Source organism: Eubalaena glacialis, chromosome 18 (assembly GCF_028564815.1).
Source record: "Eubalaena glacialis isolate mEubGla1 chromosome 18, mEubGla1.1.hap2.+ XY, whole genome shotgun sequence".
Taxonomy (NCBI): Eukaryota; Metazoa; Chordata; class Mammalia; order Artiodactyla; family Balaenidae; genus Eubalaena; species Eubalaena glacialis.
In genome coordinates this window covers 13811424-13833001 of record NC_083733.1, presented here as the reverse complement: position 1 = coordinate 13833001, position 21578 = coordinate 13811424, and the positions used below count along the sequence as shown (strand labels likewise).

At 52.8% G+C, this 21578-nt stretch overlaps 1 protein-coding gene and 1 non-coding gene across 4 annotated transcripts in view; both read left to right on the top strand.

The window, feature by feature from the left end:
* Window positions 1-21578, top strand: part of VAC14 (VAC14 component of PIKFYVE complex) — a 98780-nt gene that overhangs the window by 13088 nt on the left and 64114 nt on the right. For all 3 annotated transcript variants that reach the window (XM_061173327.1, XM_061173328.1, XM_061173329.1), the window contains exons 4-12: window positions 768-830; window positions 1371-1478; window positions 2084-2193; window positions 2478-2584; window positions 3582-3716; window positions 4184-4336; window positions 10421-10484; window positions 18650-18794; window positions 19021-19086. In XM_061173327.1, coding sequence (XP_061029310.1) covers window positions 768-830; window positions 1371-1478; window positions 2084-2193; window positions 2478-2584; window positions 3582-3716; window positions 4184-4336; window positions 10421-10484; window positions 18650-18794; window positions 19021-19086 — 951 coding nt within the window. The remainder of the gene's footprint in view (window positions 1-767; window positions 831-1370; window positions 1479-2083; window positions 2194-2477; window positions 2585-3581; window positions 3717-4183; window positions 4337-10420; window positions 10485-18649; window positions 18795-19020; window positions 19087-21578) is intronic.
* TRNAG-GCC (transfer RNA glycine (anticodon GCC)) lies at window positions 5329-5399 on the top strand. Its single transcript has one exon. It is a non-coding gene; the product is annotated as a tRNA-Gly (tRNA).

The window sequence follows — 21578 nt, the reverse complement described above, 5'->3', positions numbered from 1 at the left end:
CGACACACCTGACTTGACCTTTCGGGACCTTGAGTGCTGGCCTCCCTTTTCCCAGATGCAAGGGGAGCAGATAAGCACATGCTGCCAGGGGTGCTTGTTGTCTGTTCAATCTAATGGTATATTTTTTAGATGGGCTTGTAAATATTTGTTTGTTTTTCCCCCACACCTCTATTAATTTATTTTTAGTGCATTTTACAAAAGCATCAGTCCACCACAAATTGGAGGGGAAAAAAACAGTCATTTGACCTCCCTTATAGAAGGTGGAGGTGGTGATTCCGTAGTACAGACTATATTTCCCCTGCAAGGAGAGCGAAGCCCATAAGCTCTAGAAAAAGCTCTGCTTAGAAAGGCTTTGGGTTTCCCTAATAGCTCATCAGCACCTCTCTCATCGTCATGGAGTTCTCCTCCCTGAAGTCGTTTCTAGAGGATCAGCCTCACAGCTGATCCGTCCCCTCCTCCAGGAGTAGAGAGAGGACCCAGCATTGTAAGATTGGAAAGCCCTGAGGAAGGCCAGCGGGAAGCAACCACCTTACTGGTGGCAGCAGGTCCCGGCGGTCCCTGAGCAGAACGGGGGTCTGCCACATCTCGGCAGCATTGCCAAGTTCCGCTTTACCCCCTTGCCTCCCCTGCCTGTCTTCCATCTGTGCACTGAAAGAGGTGCCCATGCGATGTTCAGGCTGCCCCAAGGCCTTTGCTGTGGGACTTCAGTGGATTCCTTGTCTTATATATTGACAGTGACCCTCTCTCCACCTCTGTGTCTCTCATAGTTGGCTGCTGACCCAGACCCCAATGTGAAGAGCGGCTCTGAGCTCCTAGACCGCCTCTTAAAGGTACTTATGCTTGGTCCCCACTCTTATTTTTAGCATCTGTTTTCTCCATCTGTCTGTACAGCTTATAAATTCTATCATTGGGATGCTCTTCGTAATTTAAAATAATGTTTTTTCATTTACATACAGTTAATGGAATAGTATACAGCTCTATGATGAGAGTATAGAGTTATGTCAACAGCAGGATCAAAATACAGAACCATTCTGTCACCCCTAATGTCCCCTCATGCTGACCCCACCCTGCCCCCAGTGACGGGGGCATCTTATGCTCAGCTCACCAGGGCATTCGATCCGGACCACAGAGATGCAGGGTTTTGCCTTTTGATTAGTTCTCTCGACCTTGATTCCTGCTTTCAGTGCATCCTTTTTGCTGATCCTTCGGCCTGTGTGAGGAGGGGTGCTCCGGGGGCCTCTCCTGCCTGACTCAGGCTCTGTCATCTTCCTCTGTGTCCGCCTGACCCCTGGAGCCAGCCCAGGCCAGGGATTCAGCCAGGTCAGGCAGCCCTGCCCCCAGCAGGCAGCTCTCATGCCTTTGACCCACAGGACATCGTGACGGAGAGCAACAAGTTCGACCTGGTGGGCTTCATCCCCTTGTTGCGGGAGAGGATTTATTCCAACAACCAGTACGCCCGGCAGTTCATCATCTCCTGGGTAAGGTCCGGCCCCGCGACACTCCTTCTCTAGCCATAACGAGCCTCTAGTTGAGTGAGGTCTGCTCTCTGGCTCACCTGGGCACTTCCTGTGGCTGCAGGGATGCCTCATTGTTATCCCTCTAGGAGCCGATGACACCAGATAATCCGAAAACACATTTATTCAACTCTGCCCCCAAAGCCCATCACGTTTGCCTCTGAAGAGGATGTGGTTCCTTCCTTGTCTCTGGAAACACCCAGATTTACCTTTGAAGCCAGCTGTGCTCCTCCAGCTGTGCTCCTCCAGCTGTCACACCTCTTCTAGCCTTGCCCACTTTTCCCATGGGTTCCCTCCCGCACCCCCTGCCTCGCCCCCGGGCATCTGAACTGCCTTCGGGTTAAATTGCCGTCCCCTGCCCGTTGAACAGAAACAACAGCTACTAGCACCCCCTCCCCCATGGGACAGAAACAACAGCTACTAGCACCCCCTCCCCCATGGGACACCCGCAGTGCCGTGAAAAGATGCCTCAGCAGGGCCCCTTCTCACTGGCCAGTCCGGAGGATGGGCGAGGAGATGCAGGTTCTCTGGCTGGTGACTTTCCCTAATGGTTTCGTCCCCTGGGGCAGATCCTGGTTCTGGAGTCCGTGCCAGACATTAACCTGCTGGATTATTTGCCGGAGATCCTGGATGGACTCTTCCAGATCCTGGGCGACAACGGCAAAGAGATTCGGAAAATGTGAGTGGAGGAGGGGAGGGGCAGGCGGCTGCAGGGGCCCCTTGGCGCGAACACGTACCCCACACCCAACAGACAGGCGGCGGCAGGAGAACACGAAATTCACCGTCCTCTTCCTGGTTCCTGTGCTTTCTGCTTTGAGGAGCTAGGAGATCATCCACCCCCAGCCTCTGAAAAATGTCCATCTGACAAGCGTATCCCACAGAGCACAACAGAAATGGCACTGGTGGAGGCTCCTCTGGCTCTGGCTGCATGAGCTATTTCCTTTCTCCTTTGCTCATTGGTAGGTGTGAGGTGGTCCTTGGAGAATTCTTGAAGGAAATTAAAAAGAACCCCTCCAGTGTTAAGTTTGCTGAGATGGCCAACATCCTGGTGATCCACTGCCAGACCACGGGTGAGTGTGTAAAGGCCCCAAGGCCACCACCACCTCCTCAGAAGCACCTTTCTGTCTCCCCATCTCAGAGAGAGTCCTTGTGGGAGTGTGAATCAGTGTGACGGTGGGTTCTGGAGCGGTGGGTCCTTGTGGGAGAGATTCTGATTCTGTCAACATGGAGGCCCTTTCACTTGGTCTGGCCCTAGAGGGGAGTCAGATCTGGAGGCCTTCTTGCTGGCAGGCTTGGCATTAGCACTGTGAATTGAAATGCTTGGAGATTGGGGTCATGTATCTCTTTGCTTCTACTGAGTATCAAACCACCACAAAATGCAGTTACTTCACATAGCAGTCCCTTGCTATTGTCCTGAGTCTTCGGGTCAGTTGGGTGGCCCTGCTCCCCTGGGCCAGGCTCGACTGGGCTCAGTCATGTGCCTACAGTCAACTGGAGGGTCGGCTGAGGTGTCACTCATGGTCAGTGGTGTCACTCATGTCTGGCTGTTGCCAGCTGTCACCTGTGGCAACAGGAACAGTCGTTCCAGGTGTCTCATCATCCAGTGGGCTAGCCCAGGTGCATTCACGTGGCATCAGTGGATTCCAAGAGACATGATAGACGTGAGCAAGGCCTCTAAGGCCTAGGCTTGAACCAGGCACACCATCATTTCTACCACCTTCTCTTGGACAAAATAACAGGGCCAGCCCAGATACCAGGAGGGGGGAAGTAAACTCCAGCTCTTGATAAGAGAAGCCGCAGAGCCCCATTACGGGGGAGTGGACACAGGAGGGATAGAGAATTGTGGCTACTCTTACAATCTGCCGCAGGATTGTAATTCCATGTCACCCTGGTACCTGTATGTTCCTTTGGAAGGAAAAAGCAAGGGCGAGAGTATTGGTGAGGCTAGAAGCTGTGCCAGCCCTCAGGTGCCCTCCAGTTCTCCAGTCCCATCTGGGGCATGGTCAGTGGGAGGAGCACTCTGGCTGCTCATGCTGACCCCCTGGAACCCACCCATTCCCCTTCCAGACGACCTGATCCAGCTGACAGCCATGTGCTGGCTGCGGGAGTTCATCCAGCTGGCCGGCCGGGTGATGCTGCCCTACTCTTCTGGGATCCTGACCGCTGTCTTGCCCTGCCTGGCCTATGATGACCGCAAGAAGAGTATCTTTCACTCTGGAGAGAGGAAACAAGAGCAGCCCCAAAGGGGGCCATAAAGTTGCAGGACCCTGGAGTGGGGGATGGGGTCTCCCTTAGGATCCATCATACCTCCACATTTCCCCAGGCATCGAAGCAGCAAGAGGTGGAGCTGAACATGGACAGGGAGAGCCAGGGCAGCACCAGGGGCCTGGCGCTAATGCCGCCATCCCCAAACCTCACCTGGTTACTTACAGGTCTGGAGAGGCTCTCCCAGGTCCCAAGGCGCCAAGTCTCTGAGCTCACACTGCCCCACGTTGGGTGGAAGAAATCCTGTTGATGAGAGGTCCACCAGGAAGGGCCCCTGTGAGGAGACATAGGAGCATCTTGCGGGGACCCCAGCGTGGCAGGGAGAACAGGGACTCAGTTCAGCCTACCTGTCTGCCCACTAACATAGCCCTGGATCGGGCTGCTCCTTACATCAGTGGACTCAGGCATCAAGGAGGTGGCCAACGTGTGCAACCAGAGCCTGATGAAGCTGGTCACCCCCGAGGACGACGAGCCCGACGAGCCAAAGCCAGTGGTTCAGAAGCAGGCAGAACCCAACCCTGATGACTCCTTGGCAAAGCAGGAGGGAACAGCCAGTGGTAAGTGGTCTCTGCCTCCTGCCCCTCACCTCCCAGGGAGGGCCACGGGGACCCAGAGGTTGTAGAACCTGACCTGGGGCCTCACTCAACCAGCCAGGGCTGCTTTCCATATCTTAACTCCTAATTCTAATAACAGCCCAGTGAGGTGGGAACTGCTGTTATCTTCATTCTGCAGATGGGCACAGGGAAGATAAGTACCACCACCAGCATCTGGCAGTCTGGCAGCTTTGAACCCTGGCAGTCTGCCTCCAGAACCCACAGCTCTTAACCTTTTCTGCCTCAAAGAGCATTAATGCTTTCTTTACTCTTTTTCTGGGTTCAGCTGTAGTCGATGTAGAAAGGTTTGGAGCATGGCAGGAGTATAGTCTGCAGGGTTCACTTGAGTCTTGGCGGTAGACATCCAGTGACTCGGAAGCTGGCTGCCTTTCCTGTGCCAGTCATTCTTAGGGTGGGAGGGTTAAGGAAGCTCCAGCTGTGGTTTATTTGGTCCTTGGGAATTCTGCTCTCCTTCAAACTCCTTTAACGTTGATGTCTTGTTTGTCCTTAACATGAAGAGAACCACTTTTATGCCGATTGGAGTCTGGAGTTCGACTCTCTAAATGTTTTCTAGAAGTCTAGACTTTTCTAATCTCTTGGGCCTCTGTCGTCACTGAGAGGTCACCAATCGGCTCTGGAGTGATGTTCTCCTTTCCAGAGTCAACCAAAGAGTAAATTGACGCAGAAACTACTCCGATCTTTAAGGCTAACAGACTGAGGCCTGGAACCTGCCCCCCAGAAGCCAAAAGAACTTCTAAAGCCTTTTCCCCTGTTGCCTTTCATGGGAGCAGAATGTCAGGCATGTGTGCCCCAGTGGGCCTCCTCCCCTGGATTTGGCTGGCAGAATGGAGCAGCATTCCATGCTGGACCATCTGAGGCGTCAGGTTACAGCCGTGCCAGTGCCACTGTGAGCCAGAGTAGCAAAACAGCTGCGGGCAGAGATGCATTCAGCTGGAGCATTGGTGGTTCAGTGGTAGAATTCTCGCCTGCCACGCGGGAGGCCCGGGTTCGATTCCCGGCCAATGCAGCTCATTTAACCTTTTAGACAGTTTTCCTAAGCATTCCTAAAAACAGCTCCCGGCTCAGGAGAATCTTATCCTAAATCAGGATACATTCAGCAGCTTGCTTTCAGATTTTACTGCCTCATAAACAGCACTTCAGCAGATGCAGAGCTCACTTTATAGTAGTTCCCAGAGATGGCCGCAGCTAATTCTGGGGCTCCACATCCACTCCAGACGTGCTCAGCTTGTAACTAACCACCACTTTACGAAGGTACCAGCAATCCACGAGAGTCAGGATTTAGTTACTCGGTCCACGGGTTCATCCAGCCCTCCTGCTTACTCTCACTCTGACTCCGCTCCACTCTTCCAGCCTGGCAAAGGCAGGAACCTCCTGTCTGGTTTCCCTCCTCTAGTGCCCCTGTCCCCGACTCAGCCTGCGTTGTGTGTCCCACAGCACACCGCGTTCTGCACTGCACACCTGCGGGCAAGCCCCACAGTGAGGCCCGTCAGCCAGGCCCTCTGCGTGTGAGCACACGCACACACAGGCTTGCACACGCACGTGCTTCTCCCTCTCCCCTCACCACGAGGCTTCGGGCAGGGCAGGCTCTTGTTCGTGTCACACTGCTCCCAGCCCCCTCCACTTGCTCTGGCTCCCCCTTTGCCCTGCCACTTGGGGGATCCACAGTGCAGTGTCCTTTCTCCGATTCTGAGTTCCTAGGTGCTTGATGCACCCTCCCAGTTCCCCTCCATGACGTTCCCTGATGGTCTCAGGTGTCACAAACTGGAGTCCACAGTCAGAACTGCCTGCCTGTGCATCCTGGCCCTGCTGACTTCATATCTGTTGCCCTTGGACAAGCCACTTGGCTTTTCTATGCCTCAGATTCCTTATTCATTGAATAGGGCAACAATGATAACACTGAACCTATGTGTGGTTGTGAGTTTCGGAGATTTTTGCATGTAAAGCTCTTAGCACGCGGCATAGGCCACACTCTCCCAATAACAGGTGCTTTAGTGTCAAGTTGTTTTAATGTCTGTTTATAATGAGACCCACTACTTAGCAAGGTTGTCAGGGGCAGGGCTTTTGCTCATTTGTCTTTTATCATCAGCTTTGCCCAGGTGGTAATGGGCCCCTGATGGGTCCTAAATGAGGGATCGGAGAGGGTCAGGGATGGAAGTTCACGTGGTGAGTGAGGAGCAGATCTATAAATACAGTTTCCAGTGGAAGACCAGTGACCTCCATGGGTGAGCATGAAATGGAATCCACCCATTTGCAAAGCTTTGATGGGACTGCGTGTATCTGCACCCTCTTTGGACACTGCAGACGCAAGTGAATCAGACCCAGGACCTGCCTGCAAGGAGTTCAGGGACAGATCCTCAGATGAGTGATCGTGTGACAGCGGACGTGGTCACAGAGGACTGGGGGCACCGGGCCGGGCTTTGTGGAGGTTATTTGAACTGGATCTTTTCTTTCTCCTTCGCTTCCACTCTCCCCTAACCCCACCCTCATTTTTTACTGTGGTTATAAGAGAAATACACATTCCCTGGAGAGATTTTGGAAAAAACAGACATTCCTACTGGAAGAAGGTGGAGAGTAAATACATTAAATACGTTGTCTGGTAGATACATTTGGCAGTGTGTATCATAACATTTAAGAATTTATCCTTAGGAAATAAACATAAATGTGGGTCAGGTTTTTCATCTTAACAAATGTTACTTTACTGTCATAACAAGCCTCTGGTGCAGGCAGTGGCGTTAGCACATTATACAGGTGAGGAAATGGGGGCAAAGGCAAGTGACCTGCCAAAGGTCACACAGTGAATGAGTACGAAAGTCAGGCTCAGAGACAGGCCCACGGGTTCCTGAGTTTGGGAATTGATACAAAAGGGCAACCAAAGATGCTCAGCTTGCCTGGGTATCCCAGAATTGCAGAGTAAAACAGTGTCTCATTTTTACTCATCAACTTGGCAAACACTTTAAAGATTACTAATATCCCAGTGTGAGGCTTTGGGTGGGTTGGGGGGATGACTGCTCAGGAGAACATTCCTAAAGGGCAGCTTGGCGACAGCTATTAAAGCAGCAAGTGTCTGACCCTCCACCTCAGCAGCCCCCTCTAATGGATCCTGGAGAAGTGCCCACACCCATGCGGAAGGACGCAAGGGTGATATCTAAGACTGAAAGTTAGGAAACAATCGAAGTTAATTTGAAGCCGGTTTCTGACATCCTATCATTTCATCTATAAATGCGTGTGTTTCCAAAAGGCAAGAGAGAGGGGGGCCACCAGTGGCAGGGAGCCCCAGTTGCTGCTCCCAGCTGGCCCGCCCAGGCTACCCCGCGTGTCCTCCTCACCTTTCCCCAGGCCTGTTCAGGTCGACGGCGGGCGGCTCAGCAGGCCCAGCTGGCGCCCACAGCTCCTCCTGCCCCCTCTGAGCTGTGCCCTGTCCCGCAGAGGGCCTCTGGGACCAGAGGGGACAGGTGGCAGCTCGGAGCTTTTCTGTTCAGCATGGAACTCAAGGCCCCCTTTACGGGGGGACTTCGGACATCCATTGTCTACAACTGGAGTGGCGCAGCTTGAAGACACAGTAGGAAGTGAAAAAAACAAGTTGCAGAAGATAGACTCTGATCCCATTTATGTTTACAAAACAAAAAGTAAGACTGGGAAAAGACGAGAGGGACCCTTGCCTAACCAGTAAATTAGTGAGTTACCTGCCCATAAAGTAAGATTGAAGGTTAAAGAGAGAAGGCGGGGACTTCCCTGGTGGCACAGTGGTTAAGAATCCGCCTGCCAATGCAGGGGACACGGGTTCCAGCCCTCGTCTGGGAAGATCCCACATGCCACGGAGCAACTAAGCCCGTGAACCACAACTACTGAGCCTGTGCTCTAGGGCCTGTGAGCCACAACTACTGAGCCCACGTGCCACAACTACTGAAGCCCGCACGCCTCGAGCCTGTGCTCTGCAACAAGAAAAGCCACTGCAATGAGAAGCCCACGCACCGCAACAAAGAGTAGCCCCTGCTCACCACAACTAGAGAAAGCCCACGTGCAGCAACAAAGACCCAACGCAGCCAAATAAATAAATAAATAAATGAGAGAGAAGGGGGCTTTGCTTTGTTGTGTTTGGAATTTTTAGCGTAAGACTATGTGTTACTTGTATAATTTAAAACTTTTAAGAGGCCAGGGCTGGTACCATTTGAAAAACAATATAAATAATGATAGTTATAATGTGTAACCCACAGAATAAAATAAATATGTATGGGTCAATGATGTTATAAATGAATGGATGGATGGATGAATAGATAGGTAAATGACGGAGAAGGGACAGCTCTTCTATATAGAAGAATTCCAGTTAATAAATGTAGAAGGAAAGAGGAATATAGAAAATCACCATTAGTCACACTCCATAGTACTAATTGTAGGCAACATCCACTGATGGATGATAAAAACAGTGGGGGAATGTTTGAGGGGAAAAAACTGGATATTTGTCTAGTCTTAAGTATCTTCCCCAAGATATTTATTCATTACAAAAAGAAAAATAGTAACTTTACAGGGGAGAAACCTGGTAGGCACTACCATAAATTGGGTGATACGGTTAACATCACCAGTAAAGAGAAAGACAGACATCATGTACCCCTGATTTGATGTACTGAGAAGGCACATCACTTCAGAAGCATTTTTCCAAAATTTCATAGCCTTAGCCTAGTCATGAGAAAACATGAGACAGGCCCAAATGGAGAGATGTTCTACAGGGTAACTGACCAAGGGTTTCAAAAGCATGTTCATGAAAGATATGGAAAGACTGAGGAACTGTCACAGATTGGAGGGGACCAAAGAGACAGGAGAACTAAATGCAATGCGGGGTTCCGAATTCGATCCTGGAACAAAGGACATGAGTGGTGAAATTGGATTAGGTCTGTAGTTTAGTTAGTAATACTGTATCAATGCCACTTTCCTGGTTTGATAATTGAGCTATGGCTGTGTATAATACTAATATTAGGGGCAGCTAGATGAAGAATATCGAGAATTCTGTACTATTTTTGCAACTTTTCTGTAAATCTAAAATTATCTTAAAAGGTTTTTTTTTTTTTTAATTTAAGAAAATGTCGATCACACCCTTGTCTCCTCTAGTCCTCAGCAACCTCTAATCTACTTTCTGTCTATATAGATCTGCCTATTCTAGACATTTCATATAAATGGGATCAAAATATGTGATCCTTTGTGACGGCTTTCTTTCATCTAGCATAATGTTTTCAAGGTTCATCCATGTAGCATGATCAGTACTTCCTTTTTATTGCCAAATAATAGCCCATTGTATGGCTCCAACACATTTTGTTTATCCATTCATCATTTGATAGACATTTGGATTGTTTCCACTTTATGGCTGTTGTGAATAGTGCTGCTATGAACATGGTGTACAAGTTTTTGATGTGGACGTAAGTTTTCATTTCTCTAGGAGTGAACTGGCTGGGTCATACGGTAACTAACTGTGTGGAGCCTTTTGAGGAGCTGCTGGACTGTTTTTCCAAAGCAGCTGCACCATTTCACATTCCCACCAGCAATGTATAAGGGTTCCAGCTTCTCCACATCCTCACTGGCACTTGCTACTAATATCTGTCTTTTTTATTTTAGCCACCTGGTGGGTGTGAAATGGTATCTCTTTGGGCTTTTGATTTACATTTCCCTGATGGCTTATGATGTTGAGTGTTCCAGAAGTCACTTTTAACATCCATGGCCCTTGAACCAGCAACGCCTTCTGAGATTTCCCAGATAGGTTCAGCCCTGGAGACCCCCTCCTTGTGAGATCACTGTGCCTAAAAACCTACAAGCATGGGTACTATCCAAAAGCTTTGGGGAATGAGTAGGCATTGGGTCTTCAGGGCTCCAGAGTTACATCCCTTTCCAAGAGCCAGAATCAAGGTGTGGGGGACTAGAGGGTCTGTGTGTCCTTGTGGATGGATTTAGGAGGGACTCGGGTGGGTGACAGGGGTCTTGTTCATTCTAAAGACTCCAACAGCCTTTATCATGATGCCTTGTTCCTCTTTCTTTCCCCAGGAGGGCCCGATGGTTCTTGTGACTCCACCTTCAGTAGCGGCATCAGTGTCTTCACTCCAGCCGGGTAAGTGGTTTGTTCTGGCCAGAGCTGTCTGAGGAAAGTGAGCAGCCTCGATCTTCCCTGGGTGCAGGAGACTGCAGCAAAGCCCTGAGGCAAACTTTGCTTGGGGCCGCTACTTGTGGGACACAGAAAGTGCCTGATGAGGGAGTCTGAAGGATACTAAGAAAGCCCACCCAACCCGATTCTGATGGACACATGGCCTCTTGGGAGGGATTAGAAGCTGTTTGAGGTTAGTAAATACAAGTTGTAAGAGTGTAGCTAATGCATGATGACTACAGGGAGACACTTGCAGATGCCTTTGCCCAGCCCCTTTTGCTTGTCCAGGATAACACGAGGCTGATGAGACTGACCAGGGGAATCCCGTGCAAGGAGAGTCCAGAGCACAGGCAGGGAGGGTGCATAGGCTGGGATGCAGGAGCTGTCCTTTCCCAGGCGCCCAGGCCGGCTGTAATGGTGCAGCCTTCCACGTGGGGGCAGTGCAGGCTGTAATGGTGCAGCGACGTAATTCTCTTCCTTGCCAGCCCCCGCCATACTCTGCAGGATGATGACATTCCCCTGGGAGGGAATTATCACCATTCTGTCCCTGTCTGCGTCCCCTGGACTTGCCCCATGTCACTTTTTCCTTGGGCAGAATTGGCTGTGGGGCTGGAATAGATGGAGGTTCTCCTATAAGGGGTTTCTTCCCTCTGAATTCAACATTGAATGTGGACCCTGGGGGGATGGGTCACTCATGAAGAGAAAATATACACTCAACCCCAAGAGACTCTTCTCCTCAGACCCTTAGGACCTTTTCTCCTTTTATATCATTTTTTTATTCTTATCTCTGAGGACCTTGTGGGTGTTTTCAAAGTGAACACTGATTATAAATGTGGACTATTCCTAAGACCTCTCCCACATTGTTCAAGCAAGCCAATAAACACTGTTCATTTATTGGTTTTTAGCTAGTCATCACACACGTCCAGAGCCTGTGTTCAGCCCTGCAGGTTCCAAGATAAAGATAACGGCCCCTGAATGTGGTCCCTGATCTTGAGGTTCTCCAGTGGGGAGGCAGAGAAGTAAGCAGGAAGTTACTGGAAAGGGTAGTGATGGTTTTGCTGGGGGCTCAGACGGAGTTGGGGGCAAGCGTTGGCGCCCCCGCTGAGGCTCACTGGAACACTGGCTGACAGCCATGAACACTTGGGGAGGGCTTCCGGGGCCCGGCTGTGCCCAACGCTTTGTGTTGTGTCATTAGGTTTTGCTGATGTTTAAATCCCGTGGGGTCAGTAGTAGCGTTATCTCCACTTAGGGCTGAGGAGGGACAGGAGGTCGGGGCTGTTGTGTGGAGAATGGATTTAGAAGGGACTCGGGTGGGTGCAGACCAGTCAGGGGGCCACCGCTGCATCCCGGTCAGACGGGATAGAGGCTCAGACTGAAGAGGCGGCAGAATATGGAGGAAGTTGATAGATTTGAGATCTGTTTTGAAGGTAGAATTGACAGGATTTGCCGAGGGATGGGATGGCGTGAGAGGAGGAAAATGAGGGAAAGAAGAACTTCTAGATTTGGGGCTTGAGCCAGATCAGGGCATCCTGGTATCATTTCCCAAGCTGGGGCGGAAGGAGGAACGGGTGTGTGAGCGGTCCCATCGAGAGCTGGGTTCAAGGCGGCTCTGAGTGTCCCCCAGGAGCGGTTAAGGAAGCAGGTTTGGATATTGGATTCCAGAACTCGGGGGAGAGTCTGGATGGAGATGCAGGGGGACTGGCCTGTTCTGTAGAGGAATCGATTTAGTTCTGAAGGCCCTGGGAGTGAGGGGGGCAGACCTGTGGTTTAGAAGCTCCTCTGGCAGCGCCGGGGAGGATCGGTGAGGGAGTGGGCCAAAACTGGCAACAGAAGGGCCTGTTGCAGACTTGTCACTAATCTAGGCCACAGGGAGGGGATGATTGTGCTCCTTGGGGGTTGGGGAGGTCCAGGAGGAGCAGAGACCAGACATAACTGACCGCCCTGTGGAGGCGGGCACGACTCCGCTGCCTCACTTGGGAGGCGGTGGTCTGTTTGCCTAAAGGAGGCCTTGGTTCCTGTGCTGCAGCCGGGAACCACCTGGCTGGAACCAGTGCCTTGGTTTATACCCATCGTTCAGCAGCAAACACCAGTCCTATCTTTGAAATTAAAAAAGCAAACAAGAACAAATTATCTAGTGCTTTGTTTCCCTTGAACGGAGGTTTCCTCGCAGCAGCTGCCGATCTGAGTCACTAGCTATGCCAGAGAGGAGGGCGGCCTTCAGAGTCGTGGAACCTGAGCCCGGCCCCCCACCCACTGGAGACGGCAGCTGAGGACAGGAGGGTGGGGTGCGTACTTCCGCCAGTTGGTGCTGCCAGAGGGGGACTGAGCTTAGGCAAGATGGCATCTTCCAGGGACACTGAGAAACATAACCCACCCTGTGGTTTTCCAGATGCGCCGCTCGCCCAGGGCACTGCCCGCGGGTGCCACTTTTACTAAGTTCAGGCCAGCCTAGGGCAGCGGCCCAATTGGGGTCCCCTCCCATGGCAGAGAAGCATCCCCCCCTGGCAGAACACTGTCAGCGAGGTGACACTCAATCTGATGAAAGCTCTGGGCCCTCTCCCTTATGCACAAAACTCTGAATACACTTTCAGGGGTTCAGGGATCTCCTCGAAGCCAATCCTTGCACCCCAGACTTTTTTTTTTAATCTTTAAATCCTCACTTGGACCTAAACACAGGGAGAGTAACTGCCAACCCAAGAGCATAAGCCTCTTCTCCCTCCTCATGTCCCCTCTGTCCCAAGATTCTGGGGAAGCCCCACGCGGCCCCGGGTGAACAGTAGCCACAGGGGAGAGCCATCTGAATGAGCAGGGGCTACGAGGTCATTGTAGCGAGGAAGCGCTCCAGGTACCGGAGGTTGGGTTCCTCCACCCTCCAGGAGCACGAGAAATGCACACAGAGCTGGAAACCGGACTCCCTGGGAAGGCAGGGGAAGAGGGATGGAGGCAGCGTGCTTGCAGCTGAGGGAAGGGTTAAGGAAGAATAGTGTACACCTCTTTCTCTCTGTCCCTCCCCTTCCTTCTCTCCCTGTCTCCCTGTCTAATGCTGCTATGTGCACCAGGCACGTTCTTCATCACCGTGAATCCTCTGAGCCGTGGAATCCCACTGCCTGAGCACACATCCTGACTTCACCATGCCTGGCGGTGTGGCCCTGGGCAAGCAGCGTAACCTCTCCCTGCCTCCGTTTCCTCATCTGTAAACTGGGTGTGATGATCTACTCACCCCATGGTGGTATGGAGCTTAAATGAGTTAAGGCACGTAAAGAGCACAGAATGGTGCCTAGCCCACAGAAGGCACTTCACACACTTCAGCTACAATTACTATTACAAGAACCTTGTCATTATCCCCATTTTACAAGTGAGGATACGGGCCCAGAGAGGTAAACGTCATGCCCAAAGTTGCTCAGCTAACTAGTGACCAGCTTGGAATTCAGGCTCATAGGTCTGTCTGACTCCCAGGCCAACGCATTTGGGCTTCATTAGTCACAGTTGGAGAGTTGCAGGAGCTTTGCATGTTGGCCTGTGACCTGATACAGGAGCCCCAGACAGGCGTTGCCATGGGCACAAGCTTCTACTCTGAAGCCCTGGGCCTCGCTGAGGACCAGTGTCATCGGGGACATTTAGTACAGGTCTTCTGTTATAGCTGGCTGCATAAGGCAAGCAGAAAGATCTAGAAATCAGTGCTTCCCAACTTATAGCACCTGCTGATTGAAAGAATTAGTGAAGATCTTTTATAAAAAAACAACTTTGAATTCAGCAACAGTTCCCTTTTAGATTTACCTTTGTTCTAATTTGATTAGAGCTGTAACATATGAGTGCCATCAAGGGTTAGACATTACAGAAATAAAGTGCTGCTTCCCAGAGAGAAGCGCTGGATTTTATCACGATGTATTAGAAGTATCAGAAGCCGTATTCAATAAATAGATTTTTTTTTTTAAAGATTTATTTATTGATTGATTGAGTGAGTGATTGCTATTTTGGGTCTTCGTTTCTGTGCTAGGGCTCTCTCTAGTTGCGGCAAGCGGGGGCAACTCTTCATCGCGGTGCGCGGGCCTCTCACTATCGTGGCCTCTCTTGTTGAGGAGCACAGGCTCCAGACGTGCAGGCTCAGTAGTTGTGGCTCACGGGCCTAGTTGCTCCGCGGCATGTGGGATCTTCCCAGACCAGGGCTCGAACCCGTGTCCCCTGCATTAGCAGGCAGACTCTCAACCACTGCGCCACCAGGGAAGCCCCTAGGACTCTTTCTTTACATGGCTTAGATGGTACTATGCTTTGCGTCCTTATGAAGCTTTCATGAGCAGAGCTGTCTGTATTCTGCTGGTGTTGGAGGGTCTCCCGCAGAGGCGGGGGGTGGCTCTGCCTCACCGTGGGGACAGGGACGCTGGCAGCGGAAGCCCTGGGAAGCACTCCCTGGCGTGAGCCCTCCCGGAGTCTCAATAAATCGATATTTAAATAGCCACAGTAGCGCCATTCATTTAGAAGTCATAGTACATGTACTTGTAAGACCTTCATTGTGAGATGCTTTATGAGAAAGTGCTCCGTGAAAATGGAGTTTTGGAGACACCTTGAAATAACTCAAAAGCCCTCAAGAGTGACTAGTCTAGACTTTTTGGAACCGGTGCAGAAATGTGTTTTAAACTGTGAGTGAGCTCCGTTCTGTTCTTTCTGGGTAAGGTAAGCCAGGGCAGAGGGAACGCACCTCCGGCTGCAGCCCAGCAGCTCCGGAGCTGAGCACAGGGTGCGGCGTGCCCGCTTTAGGAGGGGCCCGGGTTCCAGAGTCCCGGCTTCCCACAGAGCACGCGCGGAGCCCAGCACACAGCAGCCGACCCACCCGGCGTAGCAGCTGAGAGCTGTCCCCTCAGAGGCGGGCAGGATCATCTATCCTCCCTTTCCCTGGTGCCCTGGGCTATGCCTGCTTCCCATGACCTTCACCTCCAGCCAGCCAAGGGAAGTGGGACCAGGGAGAGTGTCTCCAGCTGAGGGAGTGAGTTCTCCATGCCTCATGGCCTCGGACAGGTCCCATACTGTCTCATCTGTGCATCAGAGGACTTGATCATCTGTGCATCTGTGCATGGTTTACGTGAACCACGGGGCCTCTTTCAGCCATGAAGTTCTTGGTTGTTTGAAGCTGACCCCTGCCTCACCATCAGTCCAAAGGTACCCGTGTCTGGGGAGGGCTGCTGTGGGGAAAGTCGGAGACTGTTAGCACACGGAGTGCTGCCAGTTTACACACCGGCTCCATGAAATCCTTCCTTTGTTATTTGGCCCCAACACAGTGCCACCTGAGGGAGATGCCATAACGGGCATCGATTTCTGCCCTCAGTAGAGACGCTTAGCTGGCCAGGAGCATCTCGGGACCACTGTGAGTTAAGGAGCCCGGCTGGCCGAGTGACTGTCTAGCCTTGGCATCTTGGGATCCTATTTGGGCCACTTGGATTTGGAGCGCCCCCCTCAACAAAGATCAGCACCAGGCTTCCCCAGTGTCCTCTCTCACGTGGAAATGATGCTGCCGTGGACTCTCTTGAGTGCGGCCCATTAGGAGCCAGTGCCATGTGGTGGGTGAGGCCACTCTGGACTCGGATGCTCGCGTTCAAATTGCCAGCTCCGCCGCTTCCCAGCTGTGTAACGTGGAGAGGTTACTTAATGTCTCTGTGCTCTGATTCCCTCGTCTCCAGAATGGGAACAACATTGCTGCTGGCATAGGGCCCTTGAGGGAAGTAAATGCAGCTGTGCAGGTACAGAGCTCAGCATGATGCCTGGCACAGAGTATTTATCCAGAACATGAGTTATCATCGTTTTGAGTACCATCGCCGTCATCACTGTTATCAGAGCCGTGTGTCATCATGTCTCCCCTACCCCAGCAAGGTTCATACACCCTACTGGGCCTGAACTGCAGGGTGGATGGGGGAGCTGGTTTTGGCACTGCCTTCCTCCCCACCAGCAGGACACAGCTGTGCTAGATCAGTGCAGCCCTGAGCCCCCCAGGCCTCCCTCCTGAGGGCTGTTTCAGCTAAGAATGTGGCAGCGACCTGCCAGACATGGGGCACTCATGGCACCCTGGGCCCCACGTGGCAGCTCCTGCTGTGGAAAGGGATTCACTGCAGACCTTGGGTTCACGGGGTCAGGAAAGAGCAGGCAGGGAAGGGGCTTCCGTTCATTCCCCACTGCTTTCCGAGCTCGCTTTGTTAAGGCCTTGGGCTGCAGGTGGGCATCTGAAGTGTCTCCAGCCATGGGTTCCTGCCCACCCAAGGAGAGGAGCTTACAGAGCACCCCAGAAGGAGCCCAGTAGGAGGCCAGTGCAATGGGGAAAAGACGAACTTGGAGATTAGACAGTAAATCCTGGCCATCGGAGGAGGGAGAGGAGTGTCTAGGAAATTGTCAGAGAAGAAAAGAAAATGCTTGGGAAGCCCTGGGATGGCCTGCCAGCCTGCCACTGCAGAGCCTGTCACACGTGCTGCCCAGTGTGTGCGCCGTGGTCCGTCTGAGCTGAGGGTGCTGAAGGCATGAAAGACACGCTGGGTTTAAAAGACTCCGGACATAAAAAGAATATAATGTGTTTTATTACTAATCTATATATTGATATTTATATTGATTCTGTGTTGAAGTGACATTTGGGGTATATTGGGTTAATTACAATATATCATTAAAATTAATTTCACCTGTTTTCTTTCTACTTTTTACTATAAAACCAAAAACCATAAAATTCTATATGTGACTCGCATTATGTTTCTGTTGGACCATGAGTGTGAGAGAGATTAAGAGATTGTCCGGGAGGCTGCATTTGCCACCCTGGACTTGTCTGTCTGTGGGGGAGTTTCCCCATCTGTCTTAGGCTACCAAAGAACCCAGATGCTTGAATATCCTCAGAAGACCCCAGAACTTTCAGACATATGGCTCTTGGGGAAATCTCAGTGGCAGCCCCACCCAGAGGCTCAGGTCTGCTGGGCCGCGTCACTCACACGCCCAGCCCCTCTAACCACCAGAGGATAGAAGTGCCCACTTGCACCCCCGAAACGAGCACCATGGGGCATCATCAAACTATATTAAACAGCAGTTCCGTTTAGCACTTAAGAGAGCTGAGATCATGCCCTTTAGGAATTCACTTCAAATGAGCTTCAGGAAGTCTGCAGGCGAATTGGGAAAGCACAGGCATCGAGTTCCTGATGCAAATAAATAATTGAGCAGCCTGGAAATACCACGAAAGGCCGTTTTGTACAGGCAAGCGATAGTGTCCCGCGTCGGAGGGGAAAGGAGCCCCTCCCTGACATCCTAAGGCCCTCTGTCCTTGCCGTCCCCATCCCTGACAACCCTGGCCAATGCCTGGACACCGTACTTTGGGCAGAGGGCTAAGTGTCAGTGTCCCAGCAACACCCAACCTTCCCGGGGCTGCTTGGCGGGACTTTTCTCTGCCTGGAGACCAGCAAGGCTTTGGGCCAGGCAAGTGGGGAGCCTGTGCCCCACTGGAGCAAAGCCATTCTGAACAAGCTCCATTCTGTAGGCTGAGGCTGTGTCACCTCTTCCCCGACTCAAACAAGAATGTTACAGCTTCACAGGCAACCTTCAAGGCCTCTCAACCAGGCCAAACGTGGTGCTGAGTGCCCTGGAGTGTGACGAGGTGAAGAGCCACGATCCTTGTCCTCACGGGAGAAGTGTTCTTTGGGTACCTGGTGAAGGACCTGTTGGATTTAAGGGGTGTTACCGGGGCCATCCCCTGGACTCTCTGGACGTGGTGGTTTTGTTTTATCAACAAAGGGTCTGGACGTAATGCCCTGAGGGCGCTAAACAGCCTTTCAACCATGAGGTCTGCTAGGGCAGAGCTTGTTGACATCAGAGAGGTTTTCTCCGGTACAAGCCTGCTAGTGCTGGAAAGAGAAAAAGGGGAAGCGGGTGGCTGCCCAGCAGAATGGCTTTCCTCCCCAGACGTGGTTGTCAGAGCTCCTACCTTGGAGAGGGAGGAGGGGAGCGGAGGGAGAGAAGCCCTCTGAGCGCTTTGTGCGGTGTGTGCCATCTGCCACTGTCCCAGGACAGCGGGCTGAGCGTGCGTTTCTCAGCGTGTGGGGCCAGGGTGCGGCCGCAGCTCTAGGGGAGGGGGCCTGATGGGCTTCAACCAGGCTCCTTCCTGGTCTCACCCACAGCACTGAGAGGGCCCCGGTCACCCTCCACCTCGACGGGATTGTGCAGGTGCTGAACTGCCGCCTCAGCGACATGGCCATCGGGATGATGACCAGGATCGCTGTCCTCAAGTGGCTCTACCACCTCTACATCAAGACCCCCCGCAAGGTGAGCCCCCGGGCCCCTCAGCCCTCCAAGCCAGGGGGCTGCCTCTGGGTGGTTTTTGAGGGCCTGCCCGTGCTTGGTAGGATTTTGGTCGTTGCAGTTCTGGAGAAACGCTGACCAGGAGAGAAGTGGCAGATGGCTGAGGAGCCCTCGGTGTCTTGAGGGGGGTGTGGGAGGTGGTCCCTGCAGTGGGGGAGCTCACGTGGGTCCCTGCTTCTCTGCTCTCCAGATGTTCCGGCACACGGACAGCCTCTTCCCTATCCTACTCCAGACGCTATCAGATGAATCCGACGAGGTAGGTCACCAGCGCCCCTTCCTCTGTGCCCTGGCTGCCAGCCTCTCCTTTTGATGGGATCGTGTAGCTGAGGGGTGCTCATTTTGTTGTTGTTCTCGTAAATCAACACCCCTAAAATCACCCTATTCCTCCTACCTGGTGAGGTGCATCCATTAAGGGAAAAGCTGTCTACTGCCCTCAGCTTTGGGAATAAGGACTCTTTCTTTGTGGGCCCTTCTGAAGAGCGCGCTGGGTCAGAGCATTGGCGAGGAAACCAGTCCGGCGGGGAGCTCCTTGTCCCTGGAAGGCCGTGGAGAGTGGTGATGGGGAGCCCAAGGGCAAGGTCCAGCCCGCCTGGCTGCCCAAACTTGGGCAAGTCACTGCCCGGCTCCGCACCTCAGTTTCCTTTTCTGTCCGGCGGGGTAGTGACAGCACACGGGGTTGTGAGAACGAAATGACCCACGAAAAATGCCGGGTGCTGTGCTGGGCACCTGCTAAACACTCAGGGAGCGTCAGTTGTGATTCATTTCAGCTGGACTCCATTTTGACCTCTAGTTTGAAATCGGACCCTGAAGCTTTGCGTTTGTTGGGGTCACCAAAAGTTAAAGGGAGAGGCTGGCCCCGTCCCAGGCAGCAGGAGTAACCCCAAGTGGGGGGGTCTCAGAGTGGGGCAGGGGGAGCAGGACCCTGCATCCTGCCATGTCGGGGAGGGGCCTCTCCAGCCTCACGCCTCTCCCCACGCCATTCCCGGCAGCGTTCTGTTCCATGGACTTCCTCACCAGGACTCCCCTGCTTCCCAGCCAAGGGGCAGGATTTGTAGTTGGGTGTTGCCATTTGCCGGGGTAGCATCCCTTCCCTCCGCCAGTACCGGCTCCAGGCTGTGTGTTGGCCGCTGGCGGCCCACGCCTTGACCCGCCCCTCTCCTCCCCTCTTCTTCCCTCCTCGGGGCTCCGGGCAGCTGTGGGCTCCGTGAGGCAGCAGGCTCGCGCACCTGCAGACCTCCCAGCTGCCCAGCGGGAACGAAGAGCAGACGGGCTGGAGCGGTAGGAGAAAGAGGGAGAGGGACGTGGCTCATGACTTCCCGTGGCAGGAGGCACCTCGGTCCTTCCCGGGCTGGTACCAGGCTTGTGTGGAACCCAGGGAAGCTGTCCTGCAGCCTGACTTTGCTTCCCTGAACCTGAGCTGAAGAGAGATGCAGACAGGCAGGTGTCCACCTCTGGGTCCTCTCAGGGACTCTGCACTTCCAGAAAACCCAAAGCAGGTGGTCTGGGAGTCTGCCCGTGTCCCCTCCTGCCTGTCCACCACACACACGCGTGTGCACACACACGCCAACCCCCTCTCTTTCCCCCAGCACCGCGGCAGTGCGAGGCCCAGGTGGACATGGCCCAGTTCTGCCTGAGTTAGGACTGACTCACTGCACAGTCACGGCCCTCATTTCAATACAAAAAGGGAGAGAATAGCTTTGCTGATTGGTTCCTTCTCGAGGACTGCAGTGGAAGCAGCTGAGTTTTCAGTCCTTTAAATGGAGTTGTTTAAGCCCATCCAGCCTTCTTTGCTCGCGATTGGTCTTTGCGTGCGTGTGCATTTGAAGGGAGCCGGAGGAGACGCAGTCCATGAAACGGCTCTGTTCAGGTTGCGGCTGTGGGAGCTCGATTTGCTGAAGTGCCAGATGTTGTGGGGCTTTGGGGCCCGTCTTGTGGGCCTGCGGTGGGGAGAGGATTGCAGCTGCTCCTGGGGACAGTGACCGGAGGGGGGTGAGGCGGGAGGGTGCTCCTGGAACAGCCGTGAACGTCCCTGCTTTCCCATCTTTCCGGGGGAGGGATTTAGGGACCTCAGTATCAGTGGCGAGTTGTGGTTTTGCCGCATCCTGGTTCTTCACCAGAATCACGTCCCAAATGGCCCCTGCCGAATCTGGTGACCTTGAGAGGGTACAGTGTACTTGGCAGTGGAAATACAGCCATGAACAAGACAAAGTCCCTCTTCTCTTGGAGTGAGCTTCCTTTCCAGGGTATCTAGGAAGTGCTGTCTGTGAGAATTTCCCAATACTTCCAGGCACAGCCCTGATCTCAGATTGGAGCTCCCTGGGGTGCAAGACCCTGAAAGGCCATCCAGTCAAGTTGGACCACAGTCAGATTGGTGGGGAGAGGCCCCTTCCTAGGGAGGGCTTCACAGAGCCCCCTCGCCGATGGAATTTAACCGTGGCCCACCCTGCGCAGGGCCGTACATCCAGCCTGGGGCCTCAAGGCACAGGTTAGCCCATTTGTAACAGCTGACTTGTGTGAGGTCGTTACAGTGCCAGGAACTGTGCTTAGACCCCTTAGCTGTTGTATCTAGAGAAAGTTCAACAGTTCTGTGGGGGAAATACTGTTATCATTTCCATTTTGCAGTTCAGAAAACACGGCCGAGGGAGGTGAGGTTAAGCTGCACACAGCCACGGAGTGGTGGAGCCAAACTCAGAACCGGATCTGTTTGACTCCAAACCCCATCCTCTTAGTCGCTTAACCACCATGCCT